Source organism: Stomoxys calcitrans, chromosome 4 (assembly GCF_963082655.1).
Source record: "Stomoxys calcitrans chromosome 4, idStoCalc2.1, whole genome shotgun sequence".
In the NCBI taxonomy this organism is placed as follows: domain Eukaryota; kingdom Metazoa; phylum Arthropoda; class Insecta; order Diptera; family Muscidae; genus Stomoxys; species Stomoxys calcitrans.
The window spans coordinates 1860454-1881919 of record NC_081555.1 but is presented as its reverse complement, the minus strand read 5'-3'; the positions used below and the strand labels follow the sequence as shown (position 1 = coordinate 1881919).

Here is a 21466-nt window from a genome sequence, read left to right as displayed (position 1 = left end):
TTCATGAAATATTTCATCAAATCGAATAAATAATTTGGCGCCAATGAAACATTTCATAACTTTTATGAAATTTCATCAAATTTGAAGAAATTTTTCATACATTATATATGAAACATTTCATCAAATGGAAGAAATTTCATACCTTTTATGAAATGTGTCATATATTTTATGAAATTTCATCACAACTTATGAGAAATTTTGATGGAAAATAATCATTTGAAAGAAATTCCATAAATATTGATGAGTAGCTTCATGAATATTGACGAATAGGTTCATCAGTTTTGATGAAGAAATGTTCAAACTGATGAAGGGCTGCAATAAAATTGATGAATACAATAATTTCATCAATTTTCAAGAAGATTTCTTTAATTTGATGAAATATTTCATGTCTCCGTATTTTTAGTGAAACGCGTTTCATATAATCTATGAAAAAATCATTGAAACCAAATTAAAGAATTTTTCGATCAACTCAATGAAGAAATTCTTCAATATGAAGTTTTTTTTTCGGTGTATGACGTAGGCGAGTTATTGGTGCCTTTAAATAACCAATGGCCACCCTGTTCCCGCGGCGATCGGTCCTTTGGACCGGAACGAGCTTGATGAGGTTCGTCACTTACACATGAAAAAGTTGGCTACAACAGCAGCAACATGGTGCATGGTTGAATTAAGAAGGTTAGCTCATTTGCCCAACAACAACGAAATCAAAGATACCACCCTGTGACGATGGTAGCGCAAATTGCCAATAGGCTCTCAAATTTCTGGACACTTCCTAATTGTCATTGTAGTTTTTATTTGCATTATCATGTATAGCAGCCACAAGATCAAAAGATTTATGATTATAGCGTATAAATTATAAATTAAAACAATTAAAACGTGAAAAAAATTAAAATCAAACCCAAGCATTTGTCGTTCTTGTGGGATTTGGATACAACTCTGAAATTGGACAATTCCATCAGCTGGGTTAAGGACTTTACCTTGTATAAATTTGCCTAGCATTTGACGTTCTAGAGGGATTTGAATGCAACTCTGGAATTGGACCATTGCATCAGCTGGTCAAGTGCGCTAACCTTCTTTAGTGAACCCTGTGATGGTGCTAAATATTTCTAGCCAAATGCTGTCTACACACTTTTGAGAGGAAGTGTTGGACAGTTGTTGCCATTGATAATGAAATTCCAGATAAAGAAATAAAAGCTCAACAGTCATAAAATCAAAAAAAAAAAAACACATACAACTCGCAGTTAGTGAAAATAATTATGTGGAATAGAAGCAGGAATAAACATTTAAAGCTTGTGGATGTCATCATCCAACTAGATAACACCATAAAACAGAAGTTGCTAATTATTGAGCATATAACGAAGACACCAATAACTTTGAAACTATGTCAACATTTGGCCCAGAATTCGACAAGGTATGGCCGGAGGCCAGCACAGCTCTACAGCTTACCGAATTTGGCAAAGAAATATTGGAGCAATGTGCATCTGTTGAAAAACCACAGCAAAACGTTTTGGACATAGAAAAATTCAAAAGAAAGTCATCCAGATTTCCCTTGGAGGTAAAAGTCTTTAGTGGGCATTTGTATGTAAATTCGTTTTCGTTTGTTTTAAATTTTGTTTTTTTTTTAGTTTGTCCACAATCCCTTTAGTATTACAAACCAACCCAAAGACCGATATCCTAATATAGAGAAACAAATTGTTTCAGCCTACCCGCTGATACACGAAAGAGTGCTACAATTGTATTTGGATTTCTTGGAACATAAATGCCTATATTGTAAGTTGAAAGTGCACCAACTGGGCAACTGTAAATGCAAATTTGCCCCTGAACATTCCATGATGGAACAGGGGCATATCAATGAGTGCTGTCCGGTTAAGTCAAAGCTTAATGATAATGATGTGGCCAACAAAATTTAGTTCTTTTTTCTCTTCCTTTTAATACAAACAAATTCTTTTGTGAACGTCCACGCAATGACGACGCAGACACGGGCAATTATTTCACAATTATTTGCAATATTCAATGTTGTCTTTGTTGTTGTTATAGCAGTGTGTTGTACACCGAGGCGGCAGCTCTTGTCGATAAGGGTTCCGTCGGGTCAATCCGGTACGTACAACCGGCTGTCATTTTGGCTTATCGTTGTATCCAGGGATACCGTTATGAATTTTGAAAAGATCGCACAAAAAGTCGGATGCACAAAAAATCGATTTCCGCATGGTGTCCATTTTACATTAATGAAGACGGGTTAACACAAAAAATAAGGATTTAGCATAAATGACTTATGTGCACACAATTGAGCTTGTTTTTACAATACCGCTTAAAAAGGAACCATTGTCTAGAACATTTGGCACTTTGTGCCTACATCATAGTGACTTGAGGACCTTGCTTCTACTTTTGACTTTATGGCAAATTGCTGTGGCACGTGGGGAGAATGTGTAAGACGCCAAATATTTTGGGACACTTGTTGGCCGGAATCATTTCTCCATCGACCATCACACTCAGCTCGGTATTCATCTCACGCGAATTTGTAGTGAACAATATGGCTGAAGATTTGGTGTCAGATATCTTCAGATTTCTTGCAGCGAAATATGAAGCAAGTTCGTTAAGGTAGAAGTTCAACCATCGCAGATGTCAACAATGAGTGTGGGCCTGATGATGACTTCTTATCCCTTAATTCCACAAATGACTGGCGACCACACAGATAACTCGCGTCCCACTTTCAGGCTTGGCCGGAGGGACGCCTGGCCTGGGCTGATTGAAGCCACGGCAAATGTGTGCGTTGATGGCATGCAAAGCAGTTTTGTGCTATGCAGTCTTCGAAATCCATATTAATGCTCGGCGAATGGAAATTTTCGTACGAGGCTCGGGAGGAGTAATCCCTTAAACGTATTTGCTACTGGTGAGAGAAGGGAGATCGATCTGTAGGACTCCCCCAAACTCGGGTCCTTTCCAGGCTTCAGTAGCGGGATCACTCTGCCTAAGGTACTCATCTCCAGGTAAATCCAGATTCTTCAGCATCAGTGTAGAGATTCCGTGATTTGGCGCCAAGGATGACATTCGTAACTTCGCCCACGGTAAATTGTGATGGTTGCCATCGGCTCGGAGACCACAGATACGACGAATGCCTCTCCTCCTTGCCCGGAAACTCTCGGGATGAACAATAAATTGACGGTTGAACAACCTGGAGCATCTCTTCAGGTCAGTCACGGTTACGTCGCCAAAAATGGCTGAGGTCCTGTCATCCCGTCTTCCGGGGTTCAAGAGTGACTTAACCGCAGCTTGCCTAAACCGGTGACTAAGTTACATTGCTCCTGCTGTTCCAGCCACAAATTCTTCTTATGTTCGTTGACTACCTTGTTTATTTCCAGATTCGACTATATAGTCACACTACACTGGTAGAAATAGGAGATAAAACCGAACGATAAGTTTCTTAACGCCAAAACTAAATCGAGAATATGAAAACTCTTGAAAAAATTCTTCGACTGCTGCTAACGACATCAACTTTGCGATGAAGAGAATGATATTGGCTAATAGATCCATCATTTTTGATAGCTGGCATCAATGCTGACATAGTTGGATAGATGCTTGTTGACATAGTTGGATAGATGTTTGTTGTGAGTATCAAAAAAGTAAGCATCGCCAACAGGTTTAGACCGAAACATTGGTTAAAATATTAAGCAGAGGAAGATCTTCGAAAATGTGTGTTAGAAATTAAAGAAGAAGCGCCAAGATCGAAGCGCAATGCCAAAATTTTATTGCAATTTTCAAAAAGGGGCACACAAAAGATCATTGGGCACCAACATGTTTGGAAAATGTATGTTTCAACAAGCTAAAGGGAGGCGAAAAGAGATCACAGTAGCGCAGAGTTTAGCAAGTCCTCATATGACGCTGAACGCATGGTTCGAATCCTGGCGAGAACTTCAGAAAAAATTTTCAGTGGTGGTTATCCCCTCCTAATGCCGGCGACATTTGTGAGGTACTTTGCCATGTACAAACTACTCCCCTAAGAGGTGTCGCTCTGCGGCATGCCTTCCGAACTCGGCTATAAAAAGGAGGCCCTTATCATTGAGCTTAAACTTGAATCGGACAGCACTTAGTGATAGATGCATATGTGAGAAGTTTGCCCTCTTCCTTAATGGAATATTCATGGGCAAATTTGCATTAGAAAAACAAAGGCGAAACATAGCAGATAAATAAAATATGGGCCTGACTAAGAAATGATGTACACTTTTAGACTTCCATTACAACGCAAATGACAATCAGTGAATTTCTATACGGCCTCTGCTGAAAGACAAATAAATTTATGTTGTATTTCAAAATTAAAGACTATGTGTGAAGAGTTTTTATGAATTTTAAAATGTTGATTAAGTTTATATAGGAACTTTTTAAACTATGGTATTGTTCTAATGAAGGCTTTTCTTACCTCTCTTCTTTGTTGCGCTTACCAATTTCATTTCACTCAACTTTTTTCAGGCAATAATAAAGAAAAAGAGATCTATCAAAATATAAGTTTAACCGCTTTCGTGCAAAGGTTGTTGACGAAACGCTGTGCAAGTTTCTTTGGCAAAAATGACAAATATCTTTTGGTAAGCGGCGAACGCGGTTGCAGTAGTTTTATGGATGTGGGCACAGCACATGAAAAATCTCCATTGCTTTTGAAAAATGTCTTAAGTTATGATGAAATCAAGGTAACTCTTAACACTTAAGTTTCTTAAAATTGCAAAAATGATTCCTAATTCTAAACAGCTTTCAGCATTTTTATCAGTGTCCTCCCACTCGGAATTTCTAAATAGTGGTAACCGTTACAATTGCAGGAAAATTGAGAAACACAAGTATGCGATTGAAAGAGAGGGTGTTGTAATAGGGTTAACTGGACCAAGATTAACACGGCCAGAAATTATGGATTACCAAGACATCATTATAGCAAAAACCCAAAATACCAAGGAAAAGGGTTATGGTTTTGGCTTCGATGAACATCCTGACTGCCGTGTGAAGGACTATCGCCAATTGTGGAAACGGTTTTATGAGGAGCCCGACTATTTACATGCCAATGTAAAAATAGATAATATACGCTTTGGTCCCAGCAAGAATTCCGAAGAAATTCTCGATAGTTTGATTATGAAAAAACGCTATGCTATATCATTTGACACATTGCTATTGGAGAGTGAGGCTCGAGCCAAAGAAGCTGGAAAACAGGCCTTTGTCCATGTAATGGGCATAGGGCTGAGTCGTCTATGGAAAGCCACTGACCAACAGGAAAAGATTTTTCTAAAGGCCTTTATACAACGTGTCCAATATTTGCTGCCTAAACTGCAGCACATCGACGTCTTGCATTTTTCCATGTTCCATCTCGGCAAATGGGATGAATTAACAGATGGAACGGTAATAGAATCGCCAACCCATCCTTCGGGAGGCATCAAAATGTTTTTGTCAAAAAGAAATCCCTCGGAAAATTTGAAAACCCGAGGATTTGGCAATAGGCTTTTGATAGTATCATATGCAAGTGATGGAAATGCTTTGCCAGGAAACGAATTTTGGATGGTAGTTTCTCTTATTATTAGCATTTCTATCTGATTTATCATACTAAGGTTTTTCTTTTACAATTGTAGGGTTGTTTTAATACCTCCAGTAACGCTTCGACCGCATGGAGCACTTTAGTAACTGAAATTCACAATCCACACATCAACACCGAGTGGGTCAATGGTGACAATTTACACATAGCCACCGAAGAATATGGAGTGATGCATATATCGGAATATGCCAAGAAAAAATTGTTACACGTCTAAAGGGATTTGTTTGCATTTCAAGTTGACTATTTAAAGTAGAAAAGCATATTCTAATTCGGAACAAATTAAACCAACCAAAACCAAACTAAACAGTTAATTGCCGAAATCTAACTAAACCCAAAGTTTTAAGACTGAGATAGGGATAATAAATCTTGAGGTGGATAAACCTTTTTTCAGTTATCAATTCGTAGTAATACTTTAATAAAATAATCGTATATAAAATATCAAGTTGTTTTTTTTTTAATTTTGCATATTGCGTATAGATTTAAAATGGCTTAAAAACAGATACAGCAGAATGATTTTGTGGTCAATATAAATTTCATTAGGATACCTCTTTCCTAATTCGAGCTAGACAGCTCTATTCATGGGTATTTTCTACTCAATCGAATAATAAATTGAAGCCACAAAGAACAAATTCAAGTTATCCGTGTAATTTTTAGATATTATATGGAAACATAGTCTCACCTTTAACAATCTTCAGCACGCATGCCGTGGGAATATTACTTTAGCTCAACATTTTAATTTCATCAAAATGGGAAATCTTAAGATCGGTCTTTATAAGGGCTATATGGAAAATCCACCGTAGCGCAGAGGTTAGTATTTCCGAGTATCATGCTGGAAGCCTGGGTTCGAATCCTGGCGAGCTATCAGCATCGTGCTCTGCTTTCAAATATCATTTCTTTGTACCCCATATTGCCATTGGTTTAAGCAGGCCAAACACTTGGCCCAAAAATTGGATATAAAATTCGTTTTCTAATCACAAATACCTTTCATTCGAGCCTCTAACTGCAAATATTTCCGGTTTGGAGAGTGGGTCCTAAAATCTATCGTGATCCTTTCTCTTTGAACCCCAAATTTTCATGGTGAGCAAATACGTCCCTTTTGGGTTTGTTGTTGTTGTAGCAGATTCGTGAGCCTCATATTTCTATAGTTGGCAAACATGTCCGGTCTGGGGGTGTTTTAGGTGGCCACTGAGTGACTTGGCCCTGAAAATATATAGCAAATTCGTGTTCTACTCAAAAATACCTTTTCTACGCTTAAATACCTTTCATTTGAATCCCATATTGTCGTGATTGGTCCATATATATGTATATGGCGGGGGGCGGGTCCCCTGGGTACCCCACCCGAAATTTGGATAACAAATTTTTGTTTTTAGGTTACTATAAGAGGGCACACAAAATCCCCCACACGAGATCTCACGTTTTTTGAAATTTATGGTAGGGTCTGCTCCCCCTTCAGATATCAAACAAGTAAAAGCGTAGTAAGTTCGGCCGGGCCGAATCTTCCACCACCACCATACATTCTGCTAAAAATTTATACAAAATAAATTTAGTTAAAGGGCATAATTTGATTCTACATACCAAACGTCTGTCAAATCAGCAAAAATTTAAGTTTCTAGGAACCGAACAAGGATGATCGAGAGACCGGTTTACATGGGAGCTATATCAGGTTATAGACCGATTTGGACCGTACTTGGCACACTTGTTGAAAGTCACAAAAAAAATTTTGAGGGTTTTCTACCAGCAGAAATTTGCAGCATTTTTATGAAAACCAGCAGTTGAGTTCAAATAAATAGCGACAGAGAGTAAAGGTTGTGCTTGCTCTCCTGCAAACTTTTACTGGCAATTGTTTGCTGGAAAGTTGGCGAACAGATCTGTTGATTGCCTGTAAATTTTTACTGGCAATTCTTACATGAAAGTACACGAACAGGCCTAATAATTGGCAGAGCGACCAGCTGTTATGTTTGAATTTCATCAACTTACAGCTGTTTGGTTAAAAGCAAATAAGAAATAAAACCATAGCAGCAGCTGGCAAGAAAAAAGCTCTGCGGTGTATCTGAAGTTATAAACAAATGGGGAAAAACGAATAAACACCGAAGTATGCGTCAATAAAAACAGTAGAACAACTTGTAGATACCACAGAATTTGTTGGAAACGCAACTAAACAACGTTATAAAGTGGCAGAGAGAGGTCTTCATCTCACACACATCCGTACATACTACATACATATAATTTCATTGGAAATTAAATTGCAATATACCTTTTGCAACAGCAAAAAAAGTTATTTTCCAGCAAGCACCATGTCAATATTTGGCCCCGAGTTCGAAAAGATATGGCCCAAAGCCGGCGCAGCTCTACAGCTCACCGAGTTCGGTAAGAAGCTATTGAAACAGTGCGAAAATATTAAAAAGCCCGAACAGAAAGATGTGGATATTAATGAATTCAAAAGAAAATCTTCTAATTTTCCCTTGGAGGTACGACTAAATGATTTTACTATTCCCCAAGCAAATTTTTGATAATTTATTCGATTTTAATTTTTTTTTTATTTTAGTTTGGCACCAATACTTGTCGTGTAATGAGCCAACCCAAAGACCGCTATCCCAATATACAAAAACAGATTTCATCAGCCTATCCTGTCATACATGAAAGGGTTTTACAACTATATTTGGATTTTCTGGAACACAAATGTCAATATGGTAAATATGAAATAATCAAACAATGCGTCCAAAACGATACGTCTGAGGCGTAGCACCAATTTCACAATTATTTTTTAAGTTATCTATACTCAATAGTGGACTAAAAGCATATGGGAATGCAAAAGTTTAGCAGGGAAAGCGGAGGGGGAAAAACATTTCGATTAAGCGCGAAAAGAAATTTGGTCAGAAAAGAAGATGAATTTCACCATTTTAAAATGTGTGATGGAAAGATTTGTTTTTCTTAGCATATCATATTCAGTTGATCTAAGCATGCCAGGGAACATTTTGTTTTTGGTGTAAATTTATTTATTTGTCTATTATGCAATTATAAGCCACAAGTGGCAAATTCGATAATGGAAAAAAATGCTTTATTCCTTATGAGAGGTTTACTTCTTTTGATATTCCAACCAAAAGGAATGGAGTGTGCAATGCAATAGCCAGAATGATAGATATTTAATTAAAAACCATAACATGGGTTTCTAATTAAAAAAACCTCGTAGAAAATATAGAATAGAAATAGTCATAAAAAATTTCATATTTTTGGGAATATTTCTTGGGAGAAGAAACATTGGTTCTTTATTAATTTGTGTTACTTGCATAAGGCCGAAGGAAGGTCGCCCTGTTGCAAACGCTGGAATAACTAAACTTCATATTTCTTGGTTGCTAATCTTATGTAGTAGCTACTGACTCTATGATATGAACAGCTATAATTTTAAGCCTTTTGATTGCCTCCACTTTACATGTGCGGGAGCTCTCATTTTTTGAGAGCTTGAAAATTTGAAAACATTTTTCCGTTATTTTTTACAATACCCTGCTTTCCAGTTGGTAACTTCATAAACCCCTAAAACACTGCCTACCACACACACCATCCCACACTGAATCTGGCCTTAAACGCAAAATAATGCCAGTTCAGCTATAGTCGTTGGTTGTAGCATTGCTAATGATTTCAATCGCAACTATTTTCAGGCAACGAGAAAGAACAAGAAATTTATAAAAATCTCAGCTTAACCGCATTTGTGCAACGGCTGTTGACACAACGCTGTGCGAGTTTCTTTAGCAAAAATGACAAATTTCTTTTAACTACCCGTGTCCGTGGCTGCAGTGGTTTCATGGATGTGGGTACCACAAATGAGAAACCGCCTTTACTTTTGAAAAATGTCTTGAGCTATGACGAAATCAAGGTGAGTCTAAAGCTGCATTTTTGTTGATTTGTAATGCAATCGTGTTGGTGAAAAATAGCTTTCAGCACTTTTGTCCGTGTCATCGCATTCGGAATTGATAAATAATGGCAATAGGCAGAACTGCGGTATTATTGAAAAGGATAAATCTTTGATTGAACGAGAAGGGGTAGTCATTGGATTGGTTGGTGCCAGACTAACGCGACGAGATGTTATGGAATTTCAAGACATCATCATATCAAAAACCCAAAATACCAAGGAAAAAGGCTATGGCTTTGGCCTGGACACATCCCCCGATAGCCGTGTAAAGGACTATCGTCAGTTATGGAAGAAGTTTTACGAGGAACCCGACTTACTGTATGCCAATGTAAAGAAGGATGATAAACGCTTTGGGTCAAGCAAAAATCAGGATGATATTTTCGATAATTTGATAATGAAAAAACGCTATGCCATATCGTTTGACACTCTGCTATTGGAGAGCGAGGCTAGAGCCAAGGAAGCTGGTAAACAGGCCTATGTGCATGTAGTGGGCATAGGTTTGGGAGTATGGAAAGCTGCCGAGCAACAGGAGAAAATCTTTCTAGAAACATTCACCCAACGTATTCAACAATTACTACCCAAACTGCAACACATAGACGTCTTGCATTTCTCCTGGTTCCAGCTGAGCGAATGGGGAGAGCTTAAAAATGGAAAGGTTTTCAAATCGGAAACACACCCTTCGGGCGGAGTCAAATGTTTTTTGTCGAAAAGAAATCCAGCGGATAAACTTAAAGGACCTGAAACGGAAAATATGCTTTTGATAATCTCATATGCATGGGACGGCAATGCTTTGCCTGGAAATGAGTTTTGGATGGTAACTAAAATTTCTCTTTGCATCGTTCAAGCTTCCTAACCATCTTTGTTTTTAGAAAATGTTAAAATCTACCGGTGATTCATCGACCGCTTGCAGTACATTAATAACAGAAATCCATAATCCTCTTATTAACACTGAATGGGTGAATGGTGACAATTTACACATAGCCACCGAAAAATATGGCATCACACACATAGCCGACTATGCCAAGAATACACAGAATTAGCGCTGTGTTAACCAACCGCTGTGCAATTTGAGTGCAATATTTAATTCAATTTTACAATAATTTATAATTTTTAGTTTAAATATCAATAAATGATAAAATTTATGTATATACCATATAACTTTTTATTAATTTTCGCCGAAATTCCTTTAATGAATAGGGGATGCTATTGTTTAAATTAAAAAATTTCTCCAATTCCTAGGTCATGCCATGGAAAAGAAAGTCTATGCCACAATGTCCTTGTATGGTTTCGTCCAACGTTTATTGACCAAGCGTTGTATTGTTTTTGTGGGTCCGTGTGATGCGTATATGTTAATTACCGGTGTTACTGGCTATGGATTAGCCGATTACCCAAATATTGGCACAGATGCCGAAGTAAAGCCCTTGATATTTCAAGATTGTCTTTCCTATGATGAAGTTAAGGTATGGCTTAATGAATGAATCATTGGAAATACAGTAACACGAACTGCTTTCAGCTCTCCGCATTTCTATCGATATCCTCACACACTGAGCTAATCAACAGCGGAACACGTAAAAATTACGGCAAAATGGAGAAAGATCTAAGCAAAATTGAACGCGAAGGTGTGGTCATTGGTTTAATAGGCGCTCGTTTTCAAAGGCCTTTGGCCATGGAGTACCAGGACATTGTAATAAGTCCACAACAGAATGTTTCCGAAAGGGGATATGGCCAGCAAGAACCAACAAATAGTTCACTTCTCACAAAGCTGTCAAATGCTTTATTTTCTGGCAAATCTACTGGGCGTAAGGAAGATCATGAGTTTCTTTCGTTTGTTGATCATCGCAAGTTGTGGGAAAAATTCTATGAGGAGCCCAGTTTTTTGTACAAACAAGTAAAAAAGGATCGAAAACGATTTGGCGATGTTGAGAAGATACATTCTGCCGAAATCTTTGACAATGTGGTTATGAAAAAACGTTATACCATTTCCTTTGATACACTCTTGCTGGAAGCGCATGCTAGGGCATCCAATTTAAACAAGCAAGCCTATGTTCATATTGTGGGCATAGGCTTAGGAGTCTGGCGTTATGCAGAGCAACAAGAATTAATTTTCCTGGAAACATTTGGCCAACGAGTTCGGCATCTTTTGCCAAACCTCAATAATATTGGTGTCTTGCATTTCTCATGGTTCAATTTGAGTCAATGGGGTGATCTAAAACACAATGGCTTCATAGAATCCAAGACACATCCCAAGGGCGGTATAATAACTTTAATGGAAAATCGCAATCCGGCCGATAAATTGAAAGAACCTGAATTTGAAAATATGTTATTGGTGATTTCTTATGCCTGGGACGCCAATGCTTTGCCGGGCAACGAGTTTTGGCAGAAACATTTGGCCGATTCCAGCGACTCCTCAAACGCTAGCAGTACTTTGGTTACGGAACTCCACAACCCTTTCATCAATACCGAGTGGGTGTGTGGTGAAAATCTACACATAGCGAGTGCCGATCATGGCATTATTCATATTAGCGACTACGCAAAGAAAATATCGAATGTCTGCATTTAATTTTAAATATGGAGGAACACCATCAAAAAATTAACCTTTGTATGTATGATATCTGTATGTATAATTCACTATCAAAAGTATTAATAAATATTAACACTGAGCGCACAAGATTTGAAAACTTTTTATTTTGTTTTATTTAATTGTTATAAAGACATACGAAGCGGTCGAGGAACTAGATAGGTATGGATCGCAGATGAGGGAATGGATCGTGCTACTGAATCAGTGAAACCCCGCTTAGACTGCAGCAAGAAATTCTAACACGTCATTGCAACGTCAGATCCTTGACGATGGGCGACGGTTCGCTCCATTTACTAAGCTCTCTTGTCAAAGAAGCATCAAGTGGTGGATTAGGCGAAGTTCATGCGCGTTGGTTTGCCCTTGCCTTCTTCATTCGTTCGACTACCTAGACGGCTAGCAACCGAGATTACTAGTCGCGTGTCCTTTCCTTGACCTATTAAAACCTTTGTTCAAATAGCATGTATCAACGATCAATTCGTCGATGCATTACTACTATTCACACACATTTTGTGAATTTCAACGTTCTCTTCTAGTAATAGGTGGGAATACAACAGGGAAAAACATTTTAAGAGTGCATTGAATTGTTCTTCGCTCTCCATCTATGTTAATTCAACTTAAATTTGAAATTTCTTCATTTCTTAGGACATGCGAAGGAAAAGGAAGTCTATGCTAATATCACCTTGGATGGTTTGGTCCAGCGTTTATTGACAAAGCGTTGTATTGTTTTTGTGGGTCCATGTGATGCATATATGTTGATCAACGGTGTTACTGGCTATGGATTGCCGGGATATGGTTATCAGGATGAAATTGTTACAGATTACCAGTGTATTGGCACAAATGACGAAGTAGAGCCATTGATTTTTCAAAATTGCCTTTCCTATGATGAAGTTAAGGTATGTCTTAAGGAAGGAATCATCGAAAATGTAGTAACAGGATCTGATTACAGCTTTCCGCATTTCTATCGATTTCCTCACATACTGATCTAATCAACAATGGGACACGTAAAAATTACGGCATCATTGAGAAAGATCTATGCAAAATAGAGCGCGAAGGTGTAGTCATTGGTTTAATAGGATCTCGCTTTCAAAGGCCTTTTGCGATGGAATACCAAGACATTGTAATAAGTCCACAACAGAATGTTTCCGAAAGGGGATATGGCCAGCAAGAATCAACAAATGGTTCACTGCAAGGAAAGTTGGGTAACTTAGCGAATGATTTATTTTTGCGCGAATCTACTGGGCGTAACATAGACCCTTAATTTATTTCGTTCATAGATTATCGCAAGTTGTGGGAGAAATTCTACGAGGAACCCAGTTTTCTGTACAAAGAAGTTAGGAAGGATCAAAAACGTTTTGGTGATGTTGAGAAGATACATTCTGCCGAAATCTTTGATAATGTGGTAATGAAGAAACGTTTTACCATTTCCTTTGATACACTCTTGCTGGAAGCGCAAGCCAGGGCATCCAATTTAAACAAACAAGCATATGTCCATATTGTGGGCATAGGCTTAGGAGTCTGGCGTTATGCAGAGCAACAAGAATTAATTTTCCTGGAAACATTTGGCCAACGAGTTCGGCATCTTTTGGCGAACCTCAATAATATTGGTGTCTTGCATTTCTCATGGTTCGATTTGAGTCAATGGGGTGATCTAAAACACAATGGCTTCATAGAATCCAAGACACATCCCAAGGGCGGTATAATAACTTTAATGGAAAATCGCAATCCGGCCGATAAATTGAAAGAACCTGAATTTGAAAATATGTTATTGGTGATTTCTTATGCCTGGGACGCCAATGCTTTGCCGGGCAACGAGTTTTGGCAGAAACATTTGGCCGATTCCAGCGACTCCTCAAACGCTAGCAGTACTTTGGTTACGGAACTCCACAACCCTTTCATCAATACCGAGTGGGTGTGTGGTGAAAATCTACACATAGCGAGTGCCGATCATGGCATTATTCATATTAGCGATTACGCAAAGAAAATGTCGAATATCTCAAATTAATTTTTATTCAAAATAATTTTAACCAAAAGTATAAATAAAATTTATCAATGAACCATGACTGTTTTAATTACACGTGTGCTCTTATTTGTATTTACACAATTTTTTGAAATGTGAATTTCACATTTTTCGATCTTCTCTCTTGCTGTTAATAGGTTATCCCAAAGAGCAGAACCTTTACACTGGAATGAGTCTAAGCAACTTTGTCCAGCGTTTGCTGGATAAACGTTGCGTGGCGTTTGTAGGAGACAGCGACTCCTATTTATTGTTAGATGGCGAAAAGGGAGAGGGACACAAGTCTTACCCAAATGTTGGCCAGCCCAACGAGAACGGGCCATTAATTTTGAAAAATTGCTTATCATACGACGAAGTTAAGGTAAAATTGAATTAAGACACTATGTATTCCCATTCTAATGTCAAACATGATCCGTAGCTCTCGGCCCTCTTGTCGATATCGTCTCTATCGGAACTTTTGAACGATGGCAATCGTTTTAATAATGGAATTCCTGAAAAGAATCTTACAAAAATTGAACGTGAAGGTGTGGTAATGGGCATAATAGGGGCCAGATTTGAGAGGCCTCTCTTCATGGAATACCAGGACGTAATTATTAGCAGCGACCAAAATGTTGCCCATAGAGGTTATGGATACGAAGAGAGCGAGTCGGAAGATACGGCAAAAGATGATGTTAATTTAAAGCGAATGTTGGAATATCGTAAATTATGGCGCAAGTTTTATCAAGAAAAAGATTTTCTCTACCATAAAACACCGAGCGATAAACAGCGCTTCGCCTTTTGTAAAATGTCAGACACAAACGCTGAAATATTTGACAATATCTTAATGAAAAAACGTTATACAATAACTTTTGATACTCTCCTTTTGGAGGCGCAATCGAGAGCAGAAGAATTTAACAAACAGGCCTATATACACATTGTGGGCATAGGCTTGGGCGTCTGGAAAAAGGCTTCACATCAAACTGAAATATTTCTGGAAACCTTTTCACAAAGGGTCCGCCACCTGCTGCCAAAACTTAATAATATAGGAGTTTTAAACTTCTCCTGGTTCCACAAGACAGAGTGGCATGATTTAAAAGATAAGGGCTTCATTGAATCTCCTAGCCACCCGTTGGGAGGCATACTAACTTTTATGAATAAACGAAATCCAGCGGAGAAGCTAAAGGCTGACTATGAAAATATGCTGCTGATCATTTCCTATGCTTGGGACGGTAATTCCCTACCAGGGAATGAATTTTGGTTTGTAAGTATGAATAAATGATGATGTACATATAAATGGTGTTTTTATAAAATTTTATCTCCATTTTAGGGATCTTTGAACGGTTCCAATGATCCATCAACTGCCTGCAGTACCCTTATAACGGAACTCCACAATCCACATATCAACCAGCAATGGGTTTGTGGGCAAAATTTGCATATTGCAAGTACGGCATATGGAATAGTTCATATTTCAGATTATGTGAAAACTATATCAAAACAGCTTTAAGTAGGCTATTCCCATATTAATTTGAAAAGAATCGCTTCCGATTCTTCTGATAATTTCGAATAAAACAACAAGTTGAGCATTAGTTAAAGAAAGTATATTGTGAAAGTTGGTACAATTGCGGATATTGAAATCACACAATTGTGTGATCTTGGACTCTCATTAGCAAAACATGTCTCTAAGAAAGATGTAACAAAAAAGACTTATAACTTCATCGCGACTTAAACCACCAAGAACATTGGAAAATTAAAACCAGTAAGGAAATGTTCCGTAGTGGAATGTTCATGGGCAAAATTTGCATTTGCAAGGAAATGCAAAAGTCGGGCTGTGCCGCTGTATAATACCCTAAACCTAAGCTATGAGTACAAAGTGGGAGCTATATCTTAGTCTGCACCAATTTGATGGGTTATTAAACAATTTGTATCAAGTTTCGAGCAAATATGTTCACATGACAACAATATTGCAAATTACCAAAATTTGACGAACATTATGTGGGAATCTCAACTGATTTCGACCAAACTCTATAGAAATTCTGGTAGTCGTCGAGAAAAGTGTTGTGGAAAATGTTGGGAAGATTGGTCAATAAATGCGCTTACAGTGACTCTAGAAGTCAAAATCGGGCGACATGCATATATGGGAGGTATATCTTAATCTGAACCGATTTCCATGTAATCCACCAGTCGAGAGTCAAGAGAAAATTCTTCCTGCCTAATTTCAATGGACTCGTTTAACATATGAGCACTTTATTGCAATATTTCTCAAAATCGGACACAAATATATATGGGAGCTATATGCAAATCTGAACCGATTTTAACCAAACTCCCTAGATATTGTGGTAGTCGTTGAGGAAAGAGTTGCTCATTGGATGGAAATTGCGACCTGTAGTTTGTACACAAATTAAAATGGACAGACGGACAGACAGACAGACGGATATAGATGAAGTAATTCTGAGTCGATCGGTATACTTATCAATGGGCATATCTCTTTTCCTTCTGGTATTACAAATAAATGCATTAAGTAATAATAACCTGTACCACAGTGGTGGTGTAGGGTATAAAGGCTATTATTGCATTTGATAATTTATTTTACATTCCAAAATGAAAAAATATTTCTCAAGGACGATTTACGTCGAATTTGGGTATCTCGCACATTTTAAAAATTCGATTATTTCCCTTGCTTTAGAAGAAGAGTAAAACTGGTTTCCTGCATTCAACAACGTCATCAAACCAGTCGTACGTTAATATTGTTTGTCCCAGGTCAGTATTTGGCAAACAGGTACTTAAATAAAGGGTGATTTTTTTGAGGTTAGGATTTTCATGCATTAGTATTTGACAGATCACGTGGGATTTCAGACATGGTGTCAAAGAGAAAGATGCTCAGTATGCTTTGACATTTCATCATGAATAGACTTACTAACGAGCAACGCTTGCAAATCATTGAATTTTATTAACAAAATCAGTGTTCGGTTCGAAATGTGTTCAAATTTTGACAAATTTTGTTCAGCGATGAGGCTTATTTCTGGTTGAATGGCTACGTAAATAAGCAAAATTGCCGCATTTGGAGTGAAGAGCAACCAGAAGCCGTTCAAGAACTGCCCATGCATCCCGAAAAATGCACTGTTTGGTGTGGTTTGTACGCTGGTGGAATCATTGGACCGTATTTTTTCAAAGATGCTTTTGGACGCAACGTTACGGTGAATGAACACATTTCGAACCGAACACTGATTTTGGTAATAAAATTCAATGATTTGCAAGCGTTGCTCGTTAGTAAGTCTATTCATGATGAAATGTCAAAGCATACTGAGCATCTTTCTCTTTGACACCATGTCTGAAATCCCACGTGATCTGTCAAATACTAATGCATGAAAATCCTAACCTCAAAAAAATCACCCTTTAGTTTCGTCAAATCTTTTTCACATTTCGACATCATTCTCGCAATTACAGCACAGAGCAAGACGTCAGTTGTCGACGAGCTTTTAAATATGTAAATACCCCACCCCCTTTGGTGATATCACAATATATAAATAAAAGCACAAAGCAGTTTTCAATTTCAAATTAAACTCGCACAAATTTAATAGCGCTTCAAATTTTCGATCTTCGGCAAAAATGTCGATATTTGGTACTAAATTTTATGAAATATGGCCAAAGGCTAAATCAGAAATACTACTTACCGAGTTTGGAAAGAAGCTGCTGAAGGAATGCCAAACTATTGATATACCCGAAAAACAAAGGGTCGACATTGAGGCATTCAAAGTGAAATCATTAAACTTTCCTTTGGAGGTAAGTTCCTGAAGGGTGTTGGAGTACAAACAGCTGTGTCATTGGTTATGCCTGTTATATTTTGCACTTCGCAGTTTGGCACAAATAATTGCCGGGTAATGAGCCAACCCAAGGATCGCTACAACAATATAGAGAAACAAATTTCATCAGCTTATCCGGTGATTCATGAACGAGTTTTGCAATTATACTTACAATTCTTGGAACACAAATGTTGTTATGGTAAGTTCGAAGCTTTAAGTTGATATCCAATGGCGGGATATATGGCTTTGCTTGATCCACGTCTTAATTTCACAATTTAAGAAAAACATAACAAAGCGAAAAAGAAATGCTGAATTGAGTTGTTTATTTAAATAGTAAATTAAAATAATTTTAAACTAATTTGCGAATGCTATATATATAGTATAACGGTAATATTTAATAATGGCCCTTGTTGGCTTCTTTGTTACATTAATAAAAGTGAAATTTGAAATGTGCTTGACAGAAAAAAGCCGCACTTGCAAACCAACAACAATTTTCAGAAGATCACATACGAATGGGGAAATGGATGAAAATTTCGAATTTATTTTATCAATAGGGATGCCAGCAACGAATATTATTTTGGGCAATGCTTATTATCCTATAGCTGAGTATTCTGTTCAGCTTTTTAGGCGGAATGCTGTCAAACTCCATATAAAAAACGTTGACTAATAATAGGCGAAAAAGTAGTACTCTGCTAACAGTGAGGAAAATGGCAAAAAACTACTATAGTGGCAACACTTAAAATTATTGCCGGCATCATTTTCGTTTGTTTTATTGGTTTTAGAGCTTCGTTTTTCTTAATTTATGTGAGAAAAAGTATATAAAATAGAGAGAACAATAAGTGCGCTCGCACAACAATTGGAAATTTCAGCGGCTATTCCGAAAGCAGAATAGAATACCCACCCTATATCAAAATAATGCAACCATGGTTGAATTGAGAAGGTTGGCTCCAAATCCCACTAGAACGGCAAATGCTTGGTTTGGATTTAAAAATGTTTTCACATTTTGTTCCTTTTCAAATTTTAATTGTTTTAATATATAATTAATAATTAATATATAATTAATCATAAATCTTTTGATCTTGTGGCTGCTACACACGTGTACAATGCTCATATATGCGGATTTAAGGCTCTCGTCAGTTGATTTTATAAAGGGAAAACAGATGATCGAGCCATTAAATTCGCATTTAAAAAGCAGTGTAAACGGGATTTAATGCAAATAAAAACTAGAATGTCAATTAGGAAATTTGACAGCTTGGTGGGATTTTGCTCCACCATCACCACAGGGTTGTATAGTTGATTTCGTTCTTGTTGGGCAAGTGAGCCAAACTTATTAATTCAACCATGAATGCCACAATTGGGTTGGTTTATGTACCAGTCTAGCAGATTCGCTCTTCCCACTAAACGCTTTGTGCTTCAACGTTGGCAGCTCTAACATACATCCGAAATAATCAAATATCAACAAAACAAATAAAATAAGTCATTTTATTTTAAATAAAAGTGTCTCGGAGTTCATTTTATCAAACTCCCAAGCAATTTTGTTATTGCAGAACTTTAAATCATTCAATAAATATGTTGCGTTCTTCCTCTTTTAGTTTTGTCATTCTAATTGAATGATGATATGTTTATATAAACGGCGATAGTAAGCGCCAATAATTAGCTGCTTAGTAATCATTGATAGCATTTTACTCCATACAAACTAAAGCTGTTCAGTTTTCGAGCGGAATGTTGTCAAACTCCGTATAAAAAAAGGTTGGCTGAAAATCCGCGGAAAAGTAGTACTCTGTTTATAGTGAGGAAAATGGCAACAACTATTTACATAAATAAAACATAATATAAAAAAACAAAAAAAAACAAAGGCTTCTGAGCCAAATACTTAAAAATCGTTTATGTGAAAAATATGGCAAGGATATTAATTTACGGGGAAAATCGCAAAAAATATAATTTTTTTCATATCGCCCTAAAATGATACTAGGAACACTAATATGAAGTTCGGTTTTGGGGCTCGGGCCTGGATGCCCCAAAAGGGCCTTATGAATTGTGGGTAATACGGATTTTTTTTCCATGTTCCCCGTAAACTGCACATTTATCAACAAAAACTGTGATAATAACAATAGAATATAATCGGATTTCGTTGCTTAACATAACTTTTACTTTACTTTTTTATTACATGTTAGGTTATCCCAAGGAAAAAGAACTTTATGCCAATCTTTCGCTTGAAGATTTTGTTCAGCGTTTACTAAGCAAGCGTTGTGCTTCATTTGTGGGTCGCATGGATGCATATCTGCTGCTCACGGGTGAGACAGGTTCCGGCCACACTTACGACACTATTGGCACAAACTGCGAAAAAACACCTTTGCTTCTAAAAGACTGTCTATCGTACGATGAGGTTAAGGTAAAAGATCGATACGACCCTGAATTTGTTCTTACCAATATCATTTATTATCTCAATTTGTATAAGCTTTCAGCATTCCTATCGGTTTCATCCTATACTGAGCTTCTAAATGACGGCAATCGACAGAATCGTGGTAAACTTGAGGTCGATTTCAGCAAAATAGAACGTGAAGGCGTGGTCATTGGTTTAATTGGAGCCAGATTTCAAAGACCTTTCGTTATGGAATTCCAAGATATCGTCATTAGTCCCGAACAAAATGTAGGCACAAAGGGCTATGGTCAGAAAAAAGATGGTATTCCTAATAAATCTGAGGAGGGTATGTGGAGTTATTTACAAAGCAATTTTTTGGCAAGATTCGTACCTTCTAGCAAAATAAGTCGTCAATTGTGGCAAACATTTTATGAAGAGCCCAGTTTTTTGCATAGCGACGTGGAGAAAGACCATAAAAGATTTGGAGATGTTTCCAGACTAAGATCTGCGGACATTTTTGACAATGTTGTGATGAAAAAACGCTTTTCCATATCTTTTGATACTCTCCTAATTGAGGCTCAAGCAAGAGCTTTTAAATTTAATAAACAGGCATATGTCCATATTGTAGGAATTGGCTTGGGAACTTGGTGTATAACCGAGCAACAGACGCCCATATTCTTTGAGACATTCTCTCAACGCATTAATTATCTTTTACCCAAACTAAATAATATAGGTGCATTGCATTTTTCTTGGTTTGGTTTGGATGAATGGGGTGACTTGAAACATAATGGATTTATAAAATCCAGTACTCATCCTCGCGGTGGTATTATAACATTAATGGCCAATCGCAATCCGGCTGATAGGCTTCAAGGTACACAATTTGAAGATATGCTTTTAGTGATTTCCTATGCTTGGGATGGAAATGCATTGCCGGGCAATGAATTTTGGTTTGTAAGTATAAAGGAAGAAATTACAAAAGCAAGATTTTCCTTTGATTTTTAATTATCTTTCACAGAAAAACTTGGCTGGTTCCAATGATTCCTCAACTGCATGTAGTACTTTGATTTCGGAGCTACATAATCCTCACATTAATAATGATTGGGTGTGCAGTAAAAATCTTCATATAGCAAGTATTGATCACGGTATTATACACATAAGTGATTACGCAAAGATAATGGTTTAAGTCCTTCACAAAAATTTATCTTTTAATTTGATTTAATTTGTGCTTAAAGCGTTTTTAATGTTTTGAATAAAGTGTTTTATGTT

The 21466-nt window shown here is 37.3% G+C and overlaps 3 protein-coding genes across 7 annotated transcripts; all 3 read left to right on the top strand.

Moving 5' to 3' along the window:
* The first annotated feature begins 1091 nt into the window (after nucleotides 1–1091).
* On the top strand, nucleotides 1092–6002 carry LOC106092102 (uncharacterized). Of its 2 annotated transcripts, XM_013258865.2 has the most exons (5): nucleotides 1092–1552; nucleotides 1623–1767; nucleotides 4462–4676; nucleotides 4735–5529; nucleotides 5598–6002. In XM_013258865.2, the coding sequence occupies exons 1-5, from the start codon at nucleotides 1379–1381 to the stop codon at nucleotides 5772–5774; spliced, it is 1506 nt and encodes a 501-aa protein (XP_013114319.2). In that variant the 5' UTR covers nucleotides 1092–1378; the 3' UTR covers nucleotides 5775–6002. The 2 variants fall into 2 exon arrangements, with proteins under 2 accessions (XP_013114319.2, XP_013114320.1); XM_013258866.2 differs by lacking the exons at nucleotides 1092–1552; nucleotides 1623–1767 and adding an exon at nucleotides 1777–2094.
* A 1642-nt stretch (nucleotides 6003–7644) lies between these two features.
* LOC106095541 (uncharacterized) lies at nucleotides 7645–15634 on the top strand. 4 transcript variants are annotated; one of them, XM_013258868.2, is made up of 5 exons: nucleotides 7645–8028; nucleotides 8106–8250; nucleotides 9217–9431; nucleotides 9490–10281; nucleotides 10337–10615. In XM_013258868.2, the coding sequence occupies exons 1-5, from the start codon at nucleotides 7855–7857 to the stop codon at nucleotides 10505–10507; spliced, it is 1497 nt and encodes a 498-aa protein (XP_013114322.2). In that variant the 5' UTR covers nucleotides 7645–7854; the 3' UTR covers nucleotides 10508–10615. The 4 variants fall into 4 exon arrangements, with proteins under 4 accessions (XP_013114322.2, XP_059223393.1, XP_059223392.1 ...); XM_059367409.1 differs by lacking the exons at nucleotides 9217–9431; nucleotides 9490–10281; nucleotides 10337–10615 and adding exons at nucleotides 14200–14420; nucleotides 14478–15299; nucleotides 15366–15634 and having other exon boundaries at nucleotides 7759–8028; XM_059367408.1 differs by lacking the exons at nucleotides 9217–9431; nucleotides 9490–10281; nucleotides 10337–10615 and adding exons at nucleotides 12688–12938; nucleotides 12992–13244; nucleotides 13320–14099 and having other exon boundaries at nucleotides 7759–8028.
* A 394-nt stretch (nucleotides 15635–16028) lies between these two features.
* On the top strand, nucleotides 16029–21466 carry LOC131993983 (uncharacterized). Its single transcript, XM_059366387.1, has 7 exons — nucleotides 16029–16074; nucleotides 17580–17818; nucleotides 17893–18037; nucleotides 20013–20230; nucleotides 20297–20550; nucleotides 20608–21151; nucleotides 21216–21466. The coding sequence occupies exons 1-7, from the start codon at nucleotides 16029–16031 to the stop codon at nucleotides 21381–21383; spliced, it is 1614 nt and encodes a 537-aa protein (XP_059222370.1). The 3' UTR covers nucleotides 21384–21466.

Excerpts from the sequence above, each read along its gene's own strand:
- LOC106092102 (XM_013258865.2), top strand. The coding sequence starts at position 1,379 with ATGTCAACATTTGGCCCAGAATTCGACAAGGTATGGCCGGAGGCCAGC. Across the intron at positions 4,677-4,734 it reads TAAGTTATGATGAAATCAAG|CTTTCAGCATTTTTATCAGT; the intron begins GTAACTCTTAAC and ends AATTCTAAACAG. Across the intron at positions 5,530-5,597 it reads CAGGAAACGAATTTTGGATG|GGTTGTTTTAATACCTCCAG; the intron begins GTAGTTTCTCTT and ends TTACAATTGTAG.
- LOC106095541 (XM_059367410.1), top strand. The coding sequence starts at position 7,855 with ATGTCAATATTTGGCCCCGAGTTCGAAAAGATATGGCCCAAAGCCGGC. Across the intron at positions 8,029-8,105 it reads CTTCTAATTTTCCCTTGGAG|TTTGGCACCAATACTTGTCG; the intron begins GTACGACTAAAT and ends TTTTTATTTTAG. Across the intron at positions 10,928-10,980 it reads TTTCCTATGATGAAGTTAAG|CTCTCCGCATTTCTATCGAT; the intron begins GTATGGCTTAAT and ends AACTGCTTTCAG.
- LOC131993983 (XM_059366387.1), top strand. The coding sequence starts at position 16,029 with ATGTGGGAATCTCAACTGATTTCGACCAAACTCTATAGAAATTCTG. Across the intron at positions 20,231-20,296 it reads TATCGTACGATGAGGTTAAG|CTTTCAGCATTCCTATCGGT; the intron begins GTAAAAGATCGA and ends AATTTGTATAAG. Across the intron at positions 20,551-20,607 it reads AATAAATCTGAGGAGGGTAT|TCGTCAATTGTGGCAAACAT; the intron begins GTGGAGTTATTT and ends TAGCAAAATAAG.